Source organism: Chrysemys picta, chromosome 1, assembly GCF_011386835.1.
Source record: "Chrysemys picta bellii isolate R12L10 chromosome 1, ASM1138683v2, whole genome shotgun sequence".
NCBI classification, from domain to species: domain Eukaryota; kingdom Metazoa; phylum Chordata; order Testudines; family Emydidae; genus Chrysemys; species Chrysemys picta.
The window spans coordinates 341,782,666-341,808,127 of NC_088791.1; the positions used below are offsets into that span (position 1 = coordinate 341,782,666).

The following is a 25,462-nucleotide window of genomic DNA, read 5'->3' on the forward strand; positions in this document are numbered from 1 at the left end:
AATCCTCCAGGGACATCTCCAGAAAGCTCTCCTTCATGTACTCCCAAAGCCTTTGCAAAAGGTTTCTGGGGAGGGCTGCCTTATCCTGTCTACCATGGTAGGACACTTTACCACGCCAGGCCAGTAGCACGTAGTCTGGAATCATTGCATAATAAAGCATGGCAGCGTATGGTCCCGGTCTTTGCTGGCATGCAGACAACATCCATTCCTTATCTCTCTTGGTTATCCTCAGGAGAGTGATATCATTCACGGTCACCTGGTTGAAATGGGGTGATTTTATTAAGGGGACATTCAGAGGTGCCCGTTCCTGCTCGGCTGAACAGAAATGTTCCCCATTGTTAGCCACGCGATAGGGGGGAGGGGTGAAGTGATCATCCCAGAGAATTGTGTGTGTGTGTGTGTGTGTGGGGGGGGGGGGGGGGGGGAAGATATTTGGGTTTGTGCTGCATGTTAACCCGGAAACCGCAGCCCCTCCTTTTACATTGCAAACCCATTTTAAATGGCCAACCCAACGGGTGCTTAGTATGGGAAATGAGGGCGCTACTGTTTGAAACCATTCCCACATGTTAAGAAGGTTAAAAAAGCCAAAAGACTGTAGCTTACCATGGCTGCCTGCAAGCCGAAATCTGTTGCCTGGCACTGCGTGAGTGATCTCTCACACCAAAATGGCAGGCCCTCAATATAAGAGGAAAAATGCGACCTTGTAACGAAAGCACATGTGCTGTGTAATGTGAACAGCAAAATTTAATGTGAAAGAGTGTACCCATTGTTCTCTAAAATGTGTCTTTTTTAACCACCTCTCCCTTCTCCTCCACCAGCTGCAAATGTTTCTCCTTCGCAGAGGCTAGCGAAAATTAGAAGGAGAAAACGGCGGACTCGGGATGATATGTTCTCGGAGCTCCAGATGTCCTCCCACGCTGACAGAGCACAGCAGAATGCATGGAGGCAGTCAATGTCAGACTACAGAAAAGCACAATATGAACGAGAGGAGAAGTGGCGGGCTGAATCGCGGGATGAACAGAGCAAGTGGCGGGCTGAAGATGATAGGTAGCGTCAGCTTGCAGACAGAAGGCAAGAGTTGATGCTCCGGCTGCTGGAGCATCAAACTGATATGCTCCAGCGTATGGTTGAGCTGCAGGAAAGGCAGCAGGAGCAGAGACCGCCGCTACAGCCCCTGTGTAACCAAAAGCCCTCCTCCCCAAGTTCCATAGCCTCCTCACCCAGACGCCCAAGAACACTGTGTGGGGGCCTCCAGCCACCCAGTCACTCCACCCCAGATGATTGCCTGAGCATCAGAAGGCTGGCCTTAAATAAGAGTTAACGTTTTAAATTGCAGTGTGTCCTTTTCCTTCCCTCCTCCCCCACCCATCCCAGGCTACCTTGGCAATTATCCCCTTAGTTGTGTGATGAATTAATAAAGAATGCATGAATGTGAAGTAACAATGACTTTATTGCCTCTGCAAGCAGTGCTCGAAGGGGAGAGGGGAGGGTGGTTAGCTTACAGGGAAGTAGAGTGAACCGGGGGGGGGGGGGGGGGGAAAACAAGGGTGGTTCATCAAGGAGAAACAAACAGAAGTTTCACATCGTAGCCTGGCCAGTCACAAAACTGGTTTTCAAAGCTTCTCTGATGCGCACCGTGCCCTGCTGTGCTCTTCTAACCGCCCTGGTGTCTGGCTGCGCGTAATCAGCGGCCAGGCGATTTGCCTCAACCTCCCACCCTGCCATAAATGTCTCCCCCTTACTCTCACAGATATTGTGGAACGCACAGCAAGCAGCTATAACAATGGGGATATTCTTTTCGCTGAGGTCTGAGCGAGTCAGTAAGCTGCGCCAGCGCGCTTTTAAACCTCCAAATGCACATTCCACCACCATTCGGCACTTGCTCAGCCTGTAGTTGAACAGGTCCTGACTACTGTCCAGGCTGCCTGTGTACGGCTTCATGAGCCATGGCATTAAGGGGTAGGCTGGGTCCCCAAGGATCATGATAGGCATTTCAACATCCCCAACGGTTATTTTCTGGTCCGGAAAGAAAGTCCCTTCCTCCAGCTTTCGAAACAGACCAGAGTGCCTGAAGACGCGAGCATCATGTACCTTTCCTGGCCATCCTACGTTGATGTTGCTGAAACGTCCCTTGTGATCCACCAGGGCTTGCAGCAGCATTGAAAAGTGTCCCTTGCGGTTTATGTACTCGGTGGCTTGGTGCTCCAGTGACAAGATAGGGATATGGGTTCGGTCTATCGCCCCACCACACTTTGGGAATCCCATTGCAGCAAAGCCATCCAGTATGGCCTGCACTTTTCCCAGAGTCACTACCCTTGATATCACTGGTCTTTGATTGCCCTGGCAACTTGGATCACAGCAGCCCCCACAGTAGATTTGCCCACTCCAAATTGATTCCCGACTGACCGGTAGCTGTCTGGAGTTGCAAGCTTCCACAGGGCTATTGCCACTCGCTTCTCAACTGTGAGGGCTGCTCTCATCCTGGTATTCTGGCGCTTCAGGGCAGGGGAAAGCAAGTCACAAAGTTCCAGGGAAGTGCCCTTACGCATGCGAAAGTTTCGCAGCCATTGGGAATCGTCCCACACCTGCAACACGATGCGGTCCCACCAGTCTGTGCTTGTTTCCCGGGCCCAGAATCGGCGTTCCACGGCATGAACCTGCCCCAGTAACACCATGATTTGCACATTGCTGGGGCCTGTACTTTGTGAGAGGTCTACGTCCATGTCAATTTCCTCATCACTCTCGTCGTCGCGCTGCAATCGCCTCATCGGCGGGTCCCGGTTTTGCTTTGGCATGTCCTGGCTCTGCATATACTCCAGGACAATGCGCATGGTGTTCATAGTGCTCATAATTGCCACGGTGATCTGAGTAGGCTCCATGATCCCAGTGCTATGGCGTCTGGTCTGAAAAAAGGCGCAAAACTATTGTCTGACGGAGGGAGGGAGGGGCGAGTGACAATATGGCGTACAGGTACAGGGAATTAAAATCAACAAAGGTGGCTGTGCATCAGGGAGAAACACAAACAACTGTCACACAGAATGGCCCCCCCAAAGATTGAACTCAAAACCCTGGGTTTAGCAGGCCGTTGATTTCACGGAGGGAGGGGGAAGCAAATGAATACAGAACAAATCTATTTTTTACATCTTAAGCTGGCAGCCGACGGTGCAGCATGACTGATAGCTCTCGGCATCTTCTGGGTGCTTGGCAGAAAATACTGGGCACTTGGCAGAAAATAGTGTACTATGACTGATAGCCGCCGTAATCATTGGGAAGGCAGCAGAATATGACTGGGGGACATACGGAGTTTCAGCCATCATCTGATTGAACCAGTCATACTGCACCGTCTACTGCCAAAAGGCAATTAGCTGCTGCTGTGTAGCAATGCAGTCCCACATCTGCCGGCACCCAGATGACATATGGTGACGGTGAGCTGAGCTGAGAGGGCTCCATGCTTGGCGTGGTATGTTGTCTGCACAGGTAACCCAGGTAAAAAGGCGCGAATCGATTGTCTGCCGGTGCTCTGACAGAGGGGGAGGGGCCTGACGACATGTACCCAGAACCCCCCGCAACACTGTTTTGCATCATTCAGGCATTGGGCTCTCAACCCAGAATTCCAATGGGCAGCGGAGACTGTGGGAACTGTGGGATAGCTACCCATAGTGCAACGCTCCGGAAGTCAACGCTAGCCTCGGTACTGTGGACGCGGTCCACCGACTTAATGCACTTAGAGCATTTTATGTGGGGACACACACAATTGGCTCTATACAACCAATTTCTATAAAACCAGCTTCTATAAATTCGACCTAATTTCGTAGTGTAGACATACCCCCAGTAATAAAAATAATTTACAGTTGTCTCTATTCTTTACTGGACAAACAGAATAGAAACACAGATAAGGTGCTTTGCATGTTCTTGTCTTTTTTGTTGTTTCTTTTGCTTGTGCTTTTTTCCCTAAGATTTGCTAGCTCGTAAGTCTACTGCTGTGAAAAGTAATATTTGTATGTTTGTTAATATCACTTTTCACAGTAGACTTACTCAGCCCCGGGACAAATTAAGCCCTGGATGGGGAGGTGGGCATGGAAGCAGCAGAGCCCAGGACAATGGGGGGGTGGGGAAGTAGGGGGTGGTAAGCCTGGGGCCAAAGCCTGAACCAGAGCCTGCCATGGTGTGGACGGAGCCCAAGGCCCTATGGCTGAAGCCTACCTCCCCTACCCATGGGGAATTCACCAGTAGGGTTACCATATTTCAGCAAGCAAAAAAGAGGACGGGAGGAGCCCTGCCCTAGCCCCGCCCCTGCCCCTCCCACTTCCCGCCCCCCCCCAGAACCCTTATCCACACCCCCACCCCCAGACAGACCCCTGGGACTCCCACGCCCCATCCAACCACTCCCCACCCCCTGACAGCCCCCCCCAGAACTCCCAACCCATCTAAACCCCTCTGCTCCCTGTCCCCTGACTGCTCCGATCCCTCTCCCCACTCCTGCCCCCTGACAGCTCCCCCCCAGAACTCCCAACCCCCCACCCCCCCGCTCCTTGTCCCCTGACTGCCCCCTCCTGGGACCCCTGCTCCTAACTGCCCTCCAGAACCCCACCCCCTACCTAAGACTCCCTGTTCCTTGTCCCCTAACTGCCCCCTCCTAAGACCCCCCCCCAACTGCCCCCCAGGACCCTACCCCCTACCTGTACCCTGACTGCCCAAAACTTTCTCCACTCCCCCCAAGAAGCCCCCCCCTGAACTCCCGACCCCCCCCGTTTCTTGACTGCCCCCTCCAGAACCTCCCTGCCCCTTCTCCTGCCCCCTGGCCCCCTTACCCTGCTGCTCAGAACAGGGTGTTGGGCTCTGTGCGAGCCGGACACGTGGCTGCGCTCCCCAGCACAACACACAACCCGGTCCCTGGCCCTGCACAGTGCTGCCGGAGCGGGGCGCTGGGCTGCCGGGGAGGAGGAGCTGCCGGCTCAGAATGCAGGGAGGGAGGGAGGGAGGAGCTCCTCTACAGCTGCTCCGGAGTCCAGCCCGTGACTTTCCTGCAGCCCTCCCAGCCGCTCGCTCTGCTCTGCCGGGGGAGGGGGGAAATCCCGGACATTTTGAGTGATTTACAAATTCCCCCCGGACGCTATTTTTAGCACAAAAAGGAGGACATGTCCGGGTAAATCCGGACGAATGGTAACCCTATTCACCAGCTGCCTGCACCCCCAGTGTTTGTCACCGGGGGGAGGGGGGGGGCAAGGCCCAACTGCTGCTGGCAGCTCTGGGAGAGAGGCCACTGCTTTGCGCCCTCCCCGCCCCCCCCCCCCCCCCGATCACAGTGCAGGAGGCTGTGGCCGCAAGAAAAGGCCCTGGTGGCTGTATGCGGCCTCGTTGGCCACATTTGAGAAACACTAGCCTAGGCCAGCATTTACAAACCTATGAGCTAACACAAGTCACCCTTTGAGTCCGATGACTGTCCCCAAAGTAGCCTGATCCTTATAATGACTGCCCATTGGTAGTCAACTAATGAGGGGAGTGTACTAAGGTTCTTGCCCCAGAATCAGACACAACAGAATCAAAATTGACAAGTTCAATATCTTGTAGGGAACCCCAGGGTATATGGCAAGGGCATTCACATGCAGAGCAAAACACAACCTTAACCTCCTTTATTAATACAATTTATAGAGACAAGAAAGCTTCAACCACATAAGCAAATAGCAATAATAGAGTATTAGAGAAATCTTAAAGGCTATTCCTTGCATAGCATAGGCTCATAGACTTATATACTCACACTTTTATTGGAGATCTGGTGGTAAAAGGTGAAGAGACAAAGGACCAGCCTGTCTCTGACATGCCAAATGGGTCCGATGGTCCAGATCCCCAATGTTTGAAGATAGGTGATAAATTATAGCATTACAATATTGAAAGGTGGAGGACTAGCTCCTCCTTCATCTGGGTTCTTGCTTATATAGAGCCTGGGAATCACCATGAATATTCATACAAACACCCAGACTCCACTGTCCACATCCAAATTCCTCATCCTCATAATATTGGGATGCCTTTACCGACTAGGATACCATATTAATCCCTATTTACTCATTACCATATTGCTGAAGCAAATCTGTGGTTAGACATCTGCCAATGATCCTATCCTAACATATCAAAGTTTAGTATCAGTTCAGTATTCCTGCAGTTGCCTAGTCTCATTTTATGCCAACTTTCCTCTTAAGCAATCTATTTCCAGTTCCCAAAATCTAGGGTGATCATTAGGCCACTTTAATAATAAATAAATATATGGAGATATATCTATCTCATAGAACTGGAAGGGACCCCGAAAGATCATTGAGCCTGGTCCCCTGCCTTCACTAGCAGGACCAAGTACTGATTTTGCCCCAGATCCTTAAGTGGCCCCCTCAAGAACTGAACTCACAACCCTGGGTTTAGCAGGACAATGCGCAAATCTCTCCCCCACTTTATCTATGCTAAAGATCACAGACCTAAGCTTTACTTATGCTAATTTGCTTAAGACAATGTTTTACAAGATGCAGACCTGTTGGTTCCTTGCATTATGCTAAGTAAAATGAGGCTAAACTGGCTCTAAGGGCTACACCACAAAAGCTAAGTGGACACTAGAGTTTCTAATATAAGTTAATTGGCAATCAATTAACTCTAGCCACCCAACAGATTTATGCATGCTTCTCTGGACACTCCACAAACTTTTGTTCCAGGACACAAACATCTGTTGCTTTCCCTAGTGCAGACAAACCTAAAGAATACTTGCAGGTTTAGGCCTGGGTTTACGCTTGAAAGTTGTACAGGTATGACTATGTTGGTTATAAGTGATATCTATCTATAGCTATATAGTTATATTGGCCCAAGATCTAGTGTGGACATGTTCATACCAGTATAAAGGTGACTTATCAGTAAAGTTTAGGCCTGTTCTACATGTAAAATTTAGGTTGAGATAGCTACGGCGCTTGGGGGTGTGAAAAATCCACACCCCTGAGCACTATAGCTATGCCAATCTAATTCCCAGCGTAGATGTAGCTAGGTCAACAGAAGAAGTTACTCACCTTGGTTCCTCGAGATGTGTGTCCCGATGTGTGATGCTGTTATGCTGAAATAAGCACAAATGTAGACACCGCTAGGTCAATGGAAGAATTTTTCCATCGACCGAGCTACTGCCTCTCAGAGAGGTGGATTTCCTACAGTGATGAAAGAACCTCTGTAGCGTTTCTAGTGTAGATATACCCAACACTGATGGAAAAAACACTTCTGTCGCTGGAGGCTGTCTAATCTACGGGATTATGCCAAGATAACTATGTTGCCATAGCTAAACCGGTATAGTTGCCACAGTGCAGACATGGCCTTATTCCCCTTCTCATACAGGAAAAACTTTTTCAATAAGTGCATTTGATCTGAAAACTGAGTAAGAAACAAATACTGTATATGAAAAGGTAAAGAGAAGTGTTTTACTTCTTGATGTGCACACAGTACCACATCTACTAAACCGCTGTAACCTAACTGGGAGATCAAGATCAACTGTTTAAATAGTTCTCAAACTTCTGCTACCTGTAGGAAAGCATACAGTTCCAGTCATGGAGTAAAGGCTTTAACCATTGATTCTGCACCTTAACATTTCCCTTATGAATCCTCTCCCCAGGAGATGGATATGGTGTACTTCCTCTCTGGGTGAGTGGCCCCAAATGGCACCATCTATGACAGACACTCATGCTGCTCTTGTATTGGGAGTATCATTTGTTTACCAAGTAGTTATTCATATTTCCTATGACCCTAACCAGCCTTTGGGAGGCACCTCAGCTTTAATACCCCAGGGTGCTAAACATGAACATCTGAAACCTGGACATTACCCGTATTTCAAAGTTTTAACTAAGCCTCAATACAGAACATGGGTGTTTTTACAAGGACTGTTTAATAGCTCAGAATTAGAATGTTTTTATGCCAATTTCAAAAGCCTTAAACTGTTCAAACTGGCTAATAAATAGTGGTCTGCACAATGCCCATTTATCCAACCTAGGTCTTTCTGATGATGAGTTATGAAAATATAATAAAGAAATAAAGTTAAAATTGAGAAAAATAAGACTGAAGATAAAATATTGTTTTATTTATATTTCCTGTGCTCCCCATGTTTGTATTACATGGAAGAAGAAATCCTGTTGTGTATTTAGTACTCCTGTGTGAATTAAAGATCAGTATCGATCTAGAGTTTGCAAAAAATGAGGATAAATTCCTGCTTCAAAACTAAAGAAATGAAAAGAAGCAACAATAAGTTTCACAGCTTCCTGTGAATAACCAGACAAAATAATACATTTCTGAACAGTAATGTAACAATGTTTAGGTTTATTTCTAGTCATCAATAAATAATGCAAGAAAAGGGCCTGTAGGAAACCAACTGTTCATTTGCGTCTCCAAAACCCCTTAGTGACAAGTCTCTTTAAATAGCATCTTTTGACAGAATTAAAAAAAAAAGCAACTACAGAATTCCAGAAAAGGTGACCTACTGTACGTGCTAAAAATCTGTTACAACTATAGTGTTTGATTAATTGTGAATAAGTTTCAGCCCGGTAAAATCACGAAAGCAAGAAAGAAAATAAAGATTTTGCTTTTTGCACTTCATTTTTTGCTATGACAAAAGGAGGAAAGAACAAGGTGGAAAAAAAATGTCTTCTCTGAATCTTACTGTCCTCCCAGATGACGTTTTGCCCTCTTTTGGGCCCTATTTTTCCCTTCTGAAATACCCGAGTCCTTAGGGGGATAACCAGCAGCACCCTGTGGTGTGTCTGCAACTCCAAGTCATCGCCCCTTGAAGGAACATGGTTATAAAACTGTAACCCACACTGTTTAATTGAACTGAACTGCCATATATTATTGCTGGATGCCATTATTCATAAACAAAAGTTATTGTGTAAACAAAACAAACGATCAAAAAAGACATCCTGTGAGTCAGAACCAGGAGCTCTCTTAAAAGGAGGATGAATGGGAAGTCTTCGCTTTTCCTGTCTCAGCTGCAAACTCTAATATGCACACTTCCCTGACACTTACTAAAACCATACCTCTTTGAACTCTGCTCCCACAGGAGAAGGGTCCTGCTTTTTTAACCTTGAGAATCTAGTCATACTATAAATATTTTTTATTTTTAAGTAAATATATTTATTATTTACTCCCAGACATAAAAAACCCATTAAGATGAAGTTAAGGTTGAGAGTATATATCAGTAAGGTAAGAGTAAAAGCATTATGGGATGTAATGTAATTATCTCAAAACCCCACATATATACCCAGGAAATTCAGTGTTCAGGTTACACTTAAAAGAAACCTAAAGATGTTAAGGTAAGGAATGCACAGTTAAGACACCCAAACAACTTTAACTCTGTCCTGTAGTGATGTCATGAATCAAGCTTGTGGAGAATACTTTGTATTTTTCATACAAAACAAAGAGGTTGAATCCCCATTTTAAGAGCAAAATTGAGCTCAACCTTAAGTATGAAGTCACAACCAGCATCTCCATAATACTGTAGTAACAGGCCGTAATATTGTAGGTCAAGGCCCCACAGTGCTAGCCCTATACAAACAAATCAAAAAAGACAAGTCTCTTTTTGTAAGGCTCTCCATGAAAGTAAACTTCTCCCCCACCCCCCCAATTCCGCCACAGATTTCTCCTTTTCATTTCTTATTCACTTAAATTTGGGGGAAGTGAAGGGCCTGCAATTGTGTGCTTTGCAGGATTATGAAGGCCTGGTGTGCAAGCCATATTATGAATTTTCCATACTGTCCCTGAAGTACTGTTGTGTTTTCTGAAGTTATCTTTTGAAAAACTTTAATCTTCCTGTTCATTAGCATTTTATTGGAATATCAAAACAATATCTTAATATAGTTACAAAATGCTAAATTTTATATAAACTATTTTCCTTTATTGGTGCAACCACTTGTTTTAGACAGTCATTTATAAAAATATACAGAGTTTGTTAGAGGTTCCAAAATCCTTCTGGTACACTGCCAGCCTTAGTTACTTTTAAGTCTATGCAGCACAGCCATTAAACAAACTGATGTTCCTCTGGACCTTCCTCAACAGAATGATTTCCACAGTATGAAAAGCAACAGAGATTTTCAAAAGGAAAGCTTTAAAAATTGAACAATTGAAAAATGAATGACTATCTGGGTGCAAAAGTATGGTACGCTCACTTCAGCTTCCAATGTAAATAAGAACTCTGATTAACATCTTGAAGCAACATTGGATCCACAATGAAAAACCAGATCTTTGCAAATGAAGAATGCTCTTTTAAAGTTTTATTTGTGACCATTTATAAAGTGAACAGTCCTATTGCAAATGGTATCATAACCAATTGATTTAACCTATCGTCTTCCATGTCTTCTGTAACGTTTTAATTGTGGTGTCAAGCAAGTTATTAATTTAGAAAGAAATTGAATGTGGAAAACAGGTCACAAAAACTTCTGAATTACTGATGTTATCTTTACTTTTAACACAGAGGGTTCTCAGAATTATTTCCACACCTATAGCCAATCTGAGACGTTTGTATGGGAAATGGAGACAGTTAAAGGATATTACTTCAAGATTAAAAAACAAAATCAGATGAAGAAATGTGAATCAACTTAGCATTTCAAAAAAATCATGGCTTTGCAGAGAACACAAAACTGAAAATACCATTCCTTCAACTGGAATTCACAGTAAGTTAGCCAACAGCTCAAGCGGGTTTTGGAGACGATCCATATGTTAAAGGCACAAAAGGTCTTCAAACAATCTGTATTTTTAACACCACAAACTGAAAGTGAACATTGCCAAATTCAAACTATGTATCTGAGAAGCAAGGGAGCACTGAAAACCATGATCCACATTCCAAAGATGAAGGAAAGAACTACACTAAAGGATGCCAATTCCTCCAAAAGTCAAGAATTCATGTGTGTTACAGGAAAGGAGAATTACACAGAAAGCTACTTTAATAGTTATCTTAGACCAGACTAATCCCAGATGCACTTACAAGAATACAGGAAATTCTGAGATATTCCCTGTAGTCTCGAGATCCTAGAATAGTGATGCTTAAGTTTTGCAGTACCAAGATCCATCCTGGCACATCGATTCACACAGTATTTTAATCATGAATAAATTAATATTTTGTTTTTAAGGTGGATTTAAGAGTACCTAGCACTCAAGCACATAGTAAGAAATCAGACAAACAATTTAATAGTTCTCTCTTCATGAATCTTTAAACTTTTAAATCTCATCTATTTTCTACCAACTTGAAAACATCCTGCCAACCCTGTAATAAAAAAAATAATCTTCAGAAATAAATCAACTTTCAGCTGTGGAATGTCCACTGATGAACAATCTAACTGTATTCTCACTGAGCCACATAAATCCCTCAAGGTCTCCTCCCCTAGTTGGCAAACCTGTCTCTAAATTTGGGTATCAACAAGATATAGTGTTAAATATTTACCAAGGTTTGAAATCACTGTCTACATGCATCTTGTTTGTAGCAGCTGCTTGGAAAAAAAATCATCACTGAAATTTATCACTGCAAGGTGTCATTGATTCTCAAACATAGTAAATGAATTTTTGCAACATTGTGACCAGGATGAGAGCTGATCAAGTACTGCAGATTTGTTTATGCCTCTTCATAATACCATGATGTAACTTTTGACCATATCATCCTTAAAATAAAATTCTTATTTGTCTAGTTGTACTTAAACTATTTCCCACTAAGCCAATTTAAAATTCATGATCTGTAGATGTCAAAGTAACACTGGTTTTTCAAATCAGTCATCTACTTATGGAAAGATTGATAGGATCATACAGATTTCTTATTGGATAGGCAATTTATTTACTTCACACTATTCTCCCGAGCGTGAGTTATCTTAGCAAAACCATCGACAGATGCAAGTGATATTTCACAAATTGAATTTTCTGTTGATTTCCTTATTCCACTTAATTCTTTTGGCAGAAGCAAAGGGAATTAGATTTTCTCACAATTATTATGAGCTGAGAACACCACCACTTAAATCAGCAGTAAGGTGGAAAGATACAGCAGCAAAAACGTGCAAACAATAACAGTCTGATCACTGAAATGAGATACAGTAAAATCAGAAGGGGCACATAATTAATAGATTATACTCTGAGATAGTGTAATGCCGACAGACCCTGGTTGTTGGTGGGCGGGATTGAACCTGGGGCCTCTGGAGCTCAGTGCATGAGCCTGTACAGCATGAGCTAAAAGCCAACTGGCTGTTAACTAAGGCTGTAGAGCAAACTCATTAATCTCTCTCTAAGTGTCAGGGTGGTTAAACACTGGAATAAATTGCCTAAGGAGGTTGTGGAATCTCCATCTCTGGAGATATTTAAGAGTAGGTTAGATAAATGTCTATCAGGGATAGTCTAGACAGTATTTGGTCCTGCCATGAGGGCAGGGGACTGGACTCGATGACCTCTCGAGGTCCCTTCCAGTCCTAGAATCTATGAATAAGTGGTCTTGGTGCCACTAGATGGAATAGAGCACCACACCCAGGAGTGTGTGGGTTACAATAGCAGATGCACAACTAGTAAAACAGAATTGTTCCAGTCAGACCTTAATAAATATCCATGAACTAAAATAAGGGGAGGGGAAAAGTAGTCCCCAATTTACAATTAAAGATGGATTTAAGTGGTGTTTGGCTCTACTAAACTCTTGAACTAATCAAATGAAGAAAACAGCACCATAATGAGTCTTAATCAAATCTAATCTGGTACAAACAGTCTCTTGACAGCTATAGATATCCTAATTATGAGGCAAAATGTAAATGAAAATAGGATTAATTGCTATGGAGTCCCTGTTCTCCTACCTGAGCAAAGGTGTCTCAGCACAGATGGGTATTCTCTCTTCCAGGTCAAGAGAAATTTCTTTAGCCTTACAACCAGTTATATTATCTGGCGATACCTAACAAAAGGTGATCTAAGTGAGAGGCTCTATATCGGTGGTGGGCAACCTGCGGCCCGTCAGCGTAATCTGCTGGCGGGCCATCAGACAGTTTGTTTACATTTGCATGGCCGCCTGCAGCTTCCAGTGGACTGCAGGTTGCCCACCATTGCTCTATATTTTGACTGAGAGAGACAGGGCCGGCTCCAGGCACCTGCTTAACAAGCAGGTGCTTGGGGCGGCCAAAGGAGAGGGGCGGCACCTGCGGCAATTTGGGGGAGCGAAGGACCTGCCGCTGAACTGCTGCCGCCGATCGTGGCTTTCCCGCCCCCCCCAATTGCCGCCGCCGATCGCGGCTTTTTTTTTTTTTTCCTTGGGGCGGCAGAAATGCTGGAGCCAGCACTGGACAGAGAGGAGAGTGAGAGAAAGCTGAAATAATCAAGTAATCTAGCAGAAGAGTCCAGGAGACAGGATTTTATATAGATTAAAAAAAGAATAGGGAATCCAAGTGAACAGCTTCAGATTTTACTACCTCTTACTTGCTTCTGCAATACAGATCAGTAGATGTAGTAATGTCAAATGGAGAGGAAAAATTAAGGTAAAGGGAAGCAGTCTAGGGAGAAAAGGAAAGCTATTTTTAGGACAACCAGATCCCCTTCAGATTACCTTCATAGCCTGAACTAAAAGCTATAAAATGCCCAGAAAGTTTCCTCAATGTTGTCAAAGATGAGCATTTAATATACAGTTGTTCTGGCATATTTTCCTCCCTTTGTTGAATAAGTGCAAAGAGGCAATATAAACATCTTATTTTCCTAAGTGACAGTATAGGGCCACAGAATTTCAAGGGCACTTTAAAAAAAATAAAATAAAAAGGGGCAACATATACTCCTTTTCAGCCATGTATGTTCCATTCTCTTCTATTCAAACTAAAACGCTTTTGCCTTATATGTGTTTTTCTTTGTCACAATCAAATGGGAAAGCTTTTACCATCCCTTAAATAAAGAGTGGTTAAGGCTTTTCTTGCCTGTGAGAGAATTCCTTCAATAGATTTTTTACACAATTCCCCAGAATCTAAGCTTTAAGATTCAGGGCTTGTTTACACAGCAAGCCAGGATGTGACTCTACAATGCACAAGCTCGCCGAGCAGTAAGGTCCCACATAAATACAGGAGGTCAGACTAAATGATTTAATGGTCCCTCTATGAAAATATGAAACATGGACACTGCTACAGCCCAGCGGAAGTCTCACAGCAAGGCTTAGCATACTGTACTTACAAGTAAAAGTATGCACAGCTGCACACTGGGACTTCTGCTGTGGTGTAGCAGCGTTCACACAGGACATTCCTGGGCAGCAAGGCAGTGCCCTGTAGAATCACACTCTGACGTGCAGTGCAGTAACTTGCCATGTAGCCAAGCCCTCAGTATCAACCATTGTGGGTAGAACATCTTGTTCAGTGCTGATGCTCACATCAGGCATGTTCTGATTTTCGAATTATCAGAACTTTGCTCATCCTTAAGTGGAGCATAGTAACAAACAAACAAAGGAAGTGTTTTACATCAATTAAATAGAGCCGCAGTATGTTCGCTAATTAAATGAGAACAATTTGGGGGTGAGTTCTGATTTCCCTGACTTCATCAAGGAGTCTGCCCCAGGCAAAAGGGATGAGTAAATAAACTGAACTAACAAGTCTCTAAAAATATCCTGCACCAGTGGGGAAAAACTCCATTAAAGTATTTTTTTTTAAACCAGTGATAAACATCAATCCAAATTTTTCGATCCAGTCTCCACATCTTACTGTGGGAGAAAGTTGCAATTCTCCATATTCCTGTCACTCTAGTTTGGAGCTAGTGAAGGGTATTTTTAATCTATTCCGGTAAGGAAAGGATCCCAATTTTTAATGAAGATAGATAATTTGGTCTCTCCTGCAATATATATGCTTGTTAGCTTGACTACTCTCTCTGAGACTGTTGTACTAAATTAGGAGGGATGGGACTTTTCAACTTCTCAGCACTGACTGGTCTGACAACAAATAATAGAGCATCAATCAACCTCCCTCTCATCTAATTAGCAAGCAAAGTCCATTGACTGATAACGTGAATCTAAAATATGACTTATCCTATTATAATCCGTATGCTGATATTAGACATTTTCAGGAGATGGCAGAGTAAATATCAGCCCTGTTTACAAATACCCCAGCATTCCCTATAGTTTTGCAAAAGGAAGGATATAACTTGGCAAGGTGATAATATCCTGAATCTCAGTGCATGAGAGGGATCTGGTTTGGGCTGCCCACATAAGGCCCAATGGTGCAATATGCTGAGCATCCTCAACATCCAATTACTTCAATAAGAGTTAAATGTGAATAGGTTTAAATAAAAAACACTTTTTTAATGGATTTTTTTCATTGGGCGAGTCCGATGGGCCAGCTTTTGCAATCCATTACAGGTTGATGGAAGGGTCACACTGGCCTATTACGGACTGCAAAATGGGTTTGAGTCATACAACAAAAACATTGTTTAAAAACTAGTTTGAGCCTTAAAAACCAGTGAGATCTGTAGTGTCCTGTGTGAACATGAAACAAAATGCAGTTGTCGTATTTTGGTCATTTGGGGCTGAGGGTGGGGGATCTGGTGAGGGGAATGCTCTTGAGCCTTCTTGTGGGCCCCAGAGAAAGGGAGACATAGGGAGGGAGGAGCCATTTTCCAGGTTACCCCCCCAAAATTAAAGCAGCTCCTCCATAATATTCATGCTTCTCCCATCCCCACACTAATTCATGTTTCCCTCCTGCATACTTAATGTAGGGTCCCCTTTCTCCCTTTCTGTTAAGGCAAGACTCCTCCAAATTGAATGCCTGTTGATTCCTCTCTGTCTTGGGGTGGGGGTGGCAGCTGCTGTTGCAGGGGCCAGCCTGATCCCAAGTTGCTTTTGCTCTTGTTATAGGCCTATCTGTTCCTCTCTCCCCTGCCTGCAAAGGATCATGAAAGAGAAGGAGGGGGAGCTACCCAGAAGCTAAGAGAAAATTTTGGATAGGGTAAGGGGGAGAAAGGGGAGGACCTGACAATTCACAAAGGGGGAAAAGGAGAGGAGGGACCAGAAAGAGCTCAGCTGCCTGGGCCCAGCTCTGCTCCCACCTCCCTTCTCCTTGTGCCTGTGAATTATGCGTGGGCCCTGCAGAATGGCTCCCTCCTCTTCCCTAACTAAAATCTACTGTTGGCTCCTGCCAGCTCTTTAGACCCCCTTTTTGTTCCTAGGAGAGGAGGGACAGAGAAAAGCATGGGGCACAGAGCTATAACAGGAGGGTTCTCCTTCTCCTGCTACCTACAAGCCAGCAGCAACTTGTTCTCTGGAGTACACTGCTTGAGAAACTGGTATGGGAGGACTGGGACTGGACTGAATGCCACATAATCCCATACATAAAAAAAAATAATACATCCGAGAGCCCTAATGGTGTTGATTTTACTTTTTGCGCTACTGGGGCAATTACAGATACTGATTCAACTTCTTTTGTTTACAGTTTGTCTCTATCAGTTTCACTTGCTGGTTCTCCTGAATTAGCAGAGCGTTGCAAATGTTTGGGTTTCAAATCCTGCAAGAGATGTTTCCACTGAAAACTTAAAGTTCATGGACATTTTTCTACTGCAGCTTATCTTTGCAAAGATTTTGTTTTTTTACAAAACAAATGATGAGCCTAAAACTACCTGACAGTGCCCCTTTAAAGATTTCTGACATGGACAGGTGATTGCTGAGGTCTGCAGATGACAAAAGGGGAGGGCCAAGAGAAAAATTCAGTTGAAAAGTTTAAAGGCTCAATTATTTGGGCTCAGGTAAACTTTTTTATTAAACACGAAGTAAATTCTGTGGCCACACATAAGGTTCACAAACATATGAAGCAGTTTACATACCCATCATTCAAGAAATCTATGAGAGCACTTCAAATTTCTTTGGTGTATACAGTGAAAAGCATTCATCAAAAGAGAAGCAAGAAAGGGTTAGAGAAGCTCAACTAACCACTGAAGGATACTTAGACTCAAGGACCTGGCACTTTCACCATCTTCTTTTGTAAAATAGAATGTGATCTCACACTGGGCAGGACAGAGAAAGGTCTCAATTACAAAATACCAGACCGTGCAAAGGAAGCAGGGGAGACAGTGCAAATACTTTAGTTTTCAGTGTCAGCTTTGTACCAGATACAGTGCATCACATCTTATATAAAATAATATTGTATGCACTCTACTCATTCTTCTATTTTCTAGTGTTTAGTGTGTCATGTGTACATTACTCTCCACTTGTTCCTCATGAGGTGAAGTAAAACTGGAATGTGCAGCTCTCTTTTTCCCCTTCATTCTCATTATGGGTCACCTTCATAGCTAGGTGTGTAGTTCCCTCCTGCTGTGCTTCTGCTCCTCCATAATCAAGCTTTCTCTGCCAACAGTTCCAATTCTGGAACAAAACCATTCTCCTCTATGGTATACTACAAGGTTCAGTTCTCATCCCACGTCTTTTTTTCTATATATCTTCTGCCTCTTGGCCTTTTTCTCTCTACTTTCAATTGTATGTAAACCCTCCTGTGCCTTGGCTTAGTCAATTTGTGATTTCTGTCTAAAATTATTTTAGTTAAGTATCTCAGAAGAACCACCCTTCTCTTGAGAGACAAGGTGGGGGAGGTAATATCTTTTATTGGACCAACTTCTATTGGTGAGAGAGACGAGCTTTATTACACAGAAGCCACAGATATTATAACAATCTATATCCCACAAACACCCCCTCCCCTGCCCAGATGCTTCCCTCCCCTCTGTTCCTCCCTATGACTGGAGGGGTGTTAATCGACCATATGACCCTGAAAGGTCCCTTGAAATGTGTTAAATATTCATGCTAAACAATGTGTTCTATCTTGTATTTAGCTGTGACACTCCCAGACCTGAAGAAGAGCTCTGTGTAAGTTTGAAAGCTTATCATACCATAAACTGGAAACTCCTATTACTCAAGTTTCTCCTACCTCACATCCCAAATAGTAAGTCACATTCCTAATCACACCAGGTACCTTGACTGTCTGGCAATATGAGAAGCCACTTAAATGAAATAATTATGTTTGCTCTACAGCTTTAATTATGCATCCCATTCAGATGAAAGTCTAACAGATCAGTTTCTGTTCTTGCCAATGGGTTTTTTTGAATCAGTGACCATAAAAGTTCACTTTTAGCAACATAATATTGCCTAGCTAAAAATGAAGGCACTATATTTCCTTTCTTCACAATCTCTTCATTAATCTGGAACAGGCCTCATAACCCGCTATGACCTTTTCAACAGTATGTTTGGGGAGCACAAAATGCAGAAAGATACCAGAAAGATTACTTAACCTGTTTTCCTTCCTTCCTTCCATCCATCTATCTAAATACTGCTGCATAGTCAGTGCAAGTGAACATATGGTTAGCTGCTACAAAGGGCCCCAAACCTAAAGGCAGATTTATGACTAACATTTTCTGATATTAGTTCCTTTAGGTGTGATGAAACAGTTTACATTTCAGGTTGTTTTATCATCTATGTAACTTGAGAGAAGACAGAAGCTGAAATTCCTACCTTCTTGATCAGGGCACAGTGGAAAAAAAATATATAGTAAATTTAATCATCCATATCGCCAGGAGGATTTTATTTTATTTTTTTTATTGCTCATCTAATCTCTTGAGCCTTGCACTAAATTGATGTCATGATTTTAGTGGAATGAAATCAAAGAGAAATGCCATGTCTTAATTTAAAGTTCCCTGATCCTTTGATGCTAGAAGTCTGGATTTTTCACACACAAATTAAGCTGCTGTAATAGACATGCCACTGCCTAAGGAACCAAAAAACATGCCAGAATAATTTCTCTCTCACCTCAGCTTTGCGGATACTCTCTCTGGCTTCATCTATTTTCTGTTCCAGTTCTGCTCGGCTTTGTTCAGACACCACAGGGCCATGGCATTCTAACTCCTCAAGTGCCTATCAAAAATAAGAGAAAGATGTCATATACTTGGTACATTCATGTGCACTGTCTATAAGATAGTATCTGAGACAATTCACAGAACTAATCATATTCAGATGCCAGAGTGATGAGTAGTGCTACACTGCAGGATAAAAACTCTGCAGACTAATGCAACCCCATTTAAAAAGGTTCAATCTTTTCTAGGTAAAATTATATCATAGGAAAACTATTCTGAAAATGCCCCAAAATCCTAGTAAAGCATCATGATGTTACAACTATGATCTAACATTCAAGTGACACTTCAGGTGTAAAGATCATCATGAGACCAAGAGTGTGAAGACAATCCCATCAAAACCCACATACTTTACAGTGCTTGTTGAAGGAATGAGTTGAGAGATGATGAGTGGTAAGACAAGGTAGGATGGGTGATTTATTTTGTGTGAGCATGGCTTGACTGGTTGGGGCAACTTGCATTCCGGATTTGTATGTCTGCAAGAGCACAAAGTGCTTTTGGGTGAGAGGATTAAAAGAGAGCTGGAGAAAATAAAACAATAATAATCATAATCCTCAAAGTAAATCAACAAAATAACTCCCTGATTCTGGAAAACACTTAAATATTTACTTAATTTTAAGTATGTGTTTAATGCCCCCTGACTTCAGCATATTCTTAAGTGCTAGTGTGAATAGAGGTGCTTTCTTGAAGTGAAGCCCCAGTGAGAAAAATAATCACAAAAATTGTCAAGTCAATGCTGCTGGTAGTCTCACTAAGACATGATACGAGGTGTCCACCCCTCCTGTGCACTTCAACATTAAATTCAAATTATTATAAACCATGTAATAGATCTTAATTTAGCATCTCTTCAGCTTGTTTGTATTTTTCTCATGTCACCTGATGCATTTATTTATTTTCAACCTACCCGTTGATTATGGATGATGTTTTTGTGCTCACGTGCCACACGGGTGGCCCATTTCCGGGCTTCCTTGTTTAGGCTGTGCTCCTCCGTTGTCCCGGTTTCAGATTCCAGTTGTCGACTCTGGAACACAAATCAGAAAGTGAGTAGTGTGCTAAGGATTTTGGGGCTGTCTCCATGTATAATACTGTTACTAAGCAACCTGACAACTTTATTTAATTCATAATTATCAGGTTCTTGTAAATTCCTTGCCCGGGCCCTTGTTGGTATGAAATGAGACAACAAAGAGGGAAAAGCTCTGTTTTTCATAAGCTTTGGCATGATACTGTGTTGTGGAAAATGACTATAAAAGCAAATTGAAGTTCAAAAGAATTTACAATTTACTATTTTGAAGACAAGTCATCTTTACCAGGGAGACAATGCGAGAGTTTTTTTTTAAATGAAAGACATTCTTGAAGTAGAACACTGAAGTATTATTCACCACGGCACAATATCATGGAACTGAAAAAGAATCAATGCCCCCAAAATAAACTGCTATCCTTAGTTTCCCAGGTAAATATGCATTTTAGGCAGTATTTAAAAATAGGCATTTCATATGATGTGATGGATCATTTAGGCTTTGTTCAAAAAATGGCATTTTAAAACATTATATATTTAAAAAAATACAAATTGGAAAATCAAATTACAATTTCATATGGATTTTAAAGAGTTAACAAAATATGGTACACACATTTACCTGGGATCAAAAAGTTCTCTCTCCCTCAGTACTTCACATGCCAATTTTCAGACTAAGGATTCTATATCAGAGATATTTGTTGATGATACTGTGCTACCATTATGTCAACTCAGACTTGCTCCAGTAATTGAGAAAGTAAATCTCTCCCCTCCCATCAGATAAAGTGATATCAGAAGTCAAGAATCTGAAGGTTTCCCAGTTTTGTACTGAATCGATCCTGTTCAGTCTGGATATAGAAGACAAGTTGTTCCATATTTACCCATCATCTCTGTCTCCCATTAAAAATTTTTTTTTTTTGCATTACTGTCATAGCAGATTATCCAATGCATTGATGTATAAATCAATACATTTAGGACAAAAACGACTAAAGTTTTACCACCTACTCAGTCCCCATCCTTTCCAGAAAGCATATCTTGCGATATTCCTTAACTATTTATCCAGTTCTGGACAAATTTTGCTCTTGGTATACTGAATAGTGATAACCCTATAAAGATCATTCCTTTCTGATGAAGTGGGCATTCACCCACGAAAGCTTATGCTCCAATACTTCTGTTAGTCTTAAAGGTGCCACAGGACCCTCTGTTCCTTTCTGATCCAATCTCAATACTCCCCCCCTCCAAAAATAGGCATTAGAGTTGGAAGAAATATGCCTAGGTCATCTTGTTCACCCCCACTGCCAATGCAGAACTGTCCCTTACAGTACACTCTCTAGTGCTTTCTTGTATGACTATGTCTCAGGCCAATGGATCTCACTACCAGAAAGTTTCTTGATCAGTCTAATATTTGTGTTTAATTTCAATCCATAACTCATTCTATGCCTAGTACCACAGGAAAACATTCTTTCTTCATTAGTGTAACCTGGTACACCATTTAGTTTTGTACACTCTTAGACACAGACTAGAGGAAGATAGCTGTTGCCTCAAAGGCCACGTGAAAGTAGTAGTAGTAGTGTTTTATCAAGAGATTTCAATTAAAAAAAAAAAAAAAAAGAAGATTGTGTGGTACACAAGAAGGGAAGAGTTTCAGACATAAGAGGCAGCTTCGAACTAGATACAAAAACAAGTGTGAAGAAGCTAGCAAACAAGAAGGCTTTGAGGAGGGCAGACTGAGAGGAGAGGAAGATTAGGAGAAAAATCAGAGCAGAAAGACAAGGAATGAGTTGATCAATTCTTTTTGGGAATATATGAAAAGTTTGAAATTGATGCAGAGTTTGACAGGAGAGTGTGTGGATTTAATAGGGTGAGTGTCATGATTTGTGTGGCAGGAAAGGAAGATTTTAGTAGCAACATTGAGGTGAAAAGGGAGAAAGATTTTTCACCTTTAGATTATAAGGCCTTCAAGGGAGAGACCCTATAAGTGATTTGCACTGACATTCATACAATGTCATGTACACTGTGATACAATACAATTATTACTAGTAATTTTAAGAGCGATAAATGTAATGCGTCACTCCTGGATGGGTCACTAGTAGTGGGATTGACCTTGGATCTGTGGATCTAAAAGCATGAGACATCCACAATCAGTAGTTCTCTTACCTCAAAGCCAGAGGCAAAATCAAACCTTTATATGGTTCAGCCACTAGAAGGGGACAGAGAACCACACTGTTACAGAGCAATAAGAGCAGCAGGATTTGGAGAACCAAGCTTTGGAGGACATGAAGGATGAGGAGGGAGACGATTTACGTAAGACTGAGCTTGAAAGCCTGAGTGGTAGAAGGATAGAGCTGTCTACAACAAGAAAAGAGGAAAAGTAAGGTGGATTTTTTTTCCAGGTTCAGTATCATTCAGTTGCCTTCTGCATGTATTTTTAATTTCTGTAGGTACCTCTGAATGATTTCTCTCAGTGTTTACAACACATCCCAATTTATTATCCATCTCAAAATATGCCCCTAGACGATGTCTTTATCACCTATTGCAAACAGATTATTGCATAGGTCATGTGCATGTACTCCAGGTGCTTACAAAGCATAATAAAAGGGACACCACTTCATTTTCCCCATGCTTTCTTAATTAAACCTTTCTTATTATAAGTTTCCTTCCATAGCTCAGAGTTCACAGCCAGTAAGGTATCATCAAGAACCTTGTCTGACTTTGCCTTCCTTGTTACTCATAGAAATCATCTCTGTAACAAATTACCAACGTGCCCACCGATTGGCTCCCTGTAGTCCTGGTTCTCTTGCATATTTAGTTTAGATAAAATATATCTTCTCCATTTCAATTGCTTGATAATATTTTGCATTATCTTAAGTGTATTTTTATTTTTTTATTACAGTATTTGAATAGAAAATAAAAAAAGCAAATTTAGATGCTGGCCCTCTGAGTATGGACTGTTAGTGGATTGTGATGGTTATACCAGTTGGTTATTTATTACACAGTATTGTTTCCAAAGAGCCCTCATCCTGACTTGAACTCCAATGTCAAAATATTAATTAAAATAGAGCTTTATTTTAAAAAAATCATGCAGGTCACATTTCTCAAAAAGCATCTTAACTGGATCAGTACCTTCCATCCTAAAATTAGAGGGAATAATAACTAGATATTGTACAAGTTAATTTATATCAGCATTTATACAATTCTTTTATTATTAAACATTTATACCGCAGCATCACCTAGGGTACATCTATACTTACCTCTGGCTCCGGCGGTAAGCAATCGATCTTCTGGGATCAATTTATCGCGTCTTGTCTAGACGCGATAAAAATCGATCCCAGAAGTGCTCGCCGTCGATGCCAGTACTCCTGCTTCGCGAGAGGAGTACGCGGAGTCAACGGGGGAGCCTGCCTGCTGCGTGTGGACCCGCGGTAAGTTCGAACTAAGATACTTCGACTTCAGCTACGTTATTCACGTAGCTGAAGTTGCGTATCTTATTTCGAAGTGGGGGGTTAGTGTGGACCAGCCCCCAGACACCTCAATCAAGTGCTGCATGAACAAATACAAAGACACATTGCTTCCTGAGAAGAGCTCACTAAGAAGAAAGTTTACAATCTCATTTGCACTGTCAAAAACATTTACAAACATTAACTTTCAAATCCTGTTTACCAGATAAGTCTTCAACTTAGATCCCTATCCTGGAAACACTTAGGCATGTGCTCTACTGTAGTGGTTCTCAATCAGGAGTACATGTACCCCTGGGGGCATACAGGAGTCTTGCTGGGGGTACATAAACTCATCTAGCTATTTGCCTAGTTTTACAACAGGCTACATAAATAGCACTGGCAAAGTTAGTACAAACTAAAATTTCAGACCGACAAAATGAGAAAGTCAGCAATCTTTCAGTAATAGTGGACTACAGCCCACTTCTTCAGATGCATATAGATTCTATATGCATCCGAAGAAGTGGGCTGTAGTCCACGAAAGCTTATGCTCTAATAAATTTGTTAGTCTCTAAGGTGCCACAAGTACTCCTGTTCTTCTTTTTGCGGATACAGACTAACACGGTTGCTACTCTGAAATCAGTAATAGTGTGGCTCTGACACTTTTGTACTTTTATGTCTGATTTTGTAAGCAAGTAGTTTATAAGTGAGGTGAAACTTGGGGGTAGGCAAGACAAATCTAACTCCTGAAAGAGGTACAGTAGTCTGGAAAGGTTGAGAACCACTGCTCTAGTGTATCAAACAATCTACTTGTTTTCACTTTCAAGACCCTTCAGGACCTATCCCCACCCTACCTATCTTTCATACAGTATCGAAAGTTTGACTCCCGCATCTGATGGTGGCAGACTATATTAGTCTCTATCTCTCGCTCAATAAATTCACTAACAAGCACCTTTGTGCTTTCTCCCATGCTGCCCTTCACCCTTGAGAGGAGACAACCATAAAAAGCTAACTCATTATTCTCCTTCAAATCCCTCCTTAAAACTCTTTCGCCACAAAGCCTATAAAAACACACTTGACAACAGTCAGGCTATTGGTGTGCGGGGGTTACTGCCTATCATGCTGACCAAAACTGTCTCATTGTTTTCTGTACTCCTGTTGGGCTGTCTATAGCGATTGGTTTTCTTTTGTCTTATATTTAGGTTGGAAGCTCTTTGCGGGCAGGGACTGTTTTTGTTCTATGTTTGTACAGCACCTAGCACAATGCAGTCCTAGGCCATGACAGGGGCTCCTAGGCATCATGATAATACAAACAACGTTTAATAAAAGATGCTTAATTTTAAACATGGGAGCAATCCCACTGATTTCCAATTACTTCACCGGGACCACTCACATGCGCCAAGTGTTTAGGATTGGGGTCTTCATTTGTTGCAAGGCATCCGACTTGATTTAACATCTTTCAAAAAGAGGAAAACTAATCTGCTTCTGCTGGCTAGAGAGCCAAGAAAGGGCCCAACAAGCTGAGCTAAATATAGATGAACTTTCTGCTTTAGTCTCTCAGCTTGGAGTACAGTGAAAACAGTGTCAAGTGCTAAAACTCAGTCTTTTAAAGCAAGCAAACAAAATACCTGGTCACCTAAAGAACATGAAGTCAATGACTGGTTGCAAAGTTGAGAGACTAGCAATTATATGCTGGTTCTCAAAAAAATTACTGTATTTAATTTGTAGTCATGTCTCCAACTTTTGTCCAAACGGCTATTACAGGTGCAGGATTTGTCTTACAGAGGCAAGTATGCAGCTTGTATATACTCGTACATGCAATTATGCTGGATACAGATTGCACACTTGTAGTTTTGGCAGTAAGAAATGCTCACTCCCTTGAACCTAATAAAAGCTCAACGCGTTTTTCTAGTCAAAAAATAACTGTTTGACAAAGAATAGAAAGAAGTAAACATACACTATATGCAAACCACTAACACAAAGCACACCTAAAAATCTCTGCCAGTACTTTTTAAAAGTTCAAAATACGATGCTACCATGCCAATGTCACATTGCAAGACCTACCTTGTGATCAAACCCTTTTCTGGGATATGCATGACTTAAGTTTCAGATAGCTGACATCTAAACAGTAGCACTCAAGAAAAGCATCAGA

At 42.2% G+C, this 25,462-nt stretch overlaps 1 protein-coding gene across 9 annotated transcripts in view; it reads right to left on the minus strand.

The window, feature by feature from the left end:
- Positions 1 to 25,462, minus strand: part of FCHSD2 (FCH and double SH3 domains 2) — a 254,725-nt gene that overhangs the window by 21,021 nt on the left and 208,242 nt on the right. For all 9 annotated transcript variants that reach the window (XM_065581771.1, XM_065581770.1, XM_065581772.1 and 6 more), the window contains 2 exons: positions 19,769 to 19,885; positions 18,764 to 18,868 (listed from right to left, as the gene is read on the minus strand). In XM_065581771.1, coding sequence (XP_065437843.1) covers positions 18,764 to 18,868; positions 19,769 to 19,885 — 222 coding nt within the window. The remainder of the gene's footprint in view (positions 1 to 18,763; positions 18,869 to 19,768; positions 19,886 to 25,462) is intronic.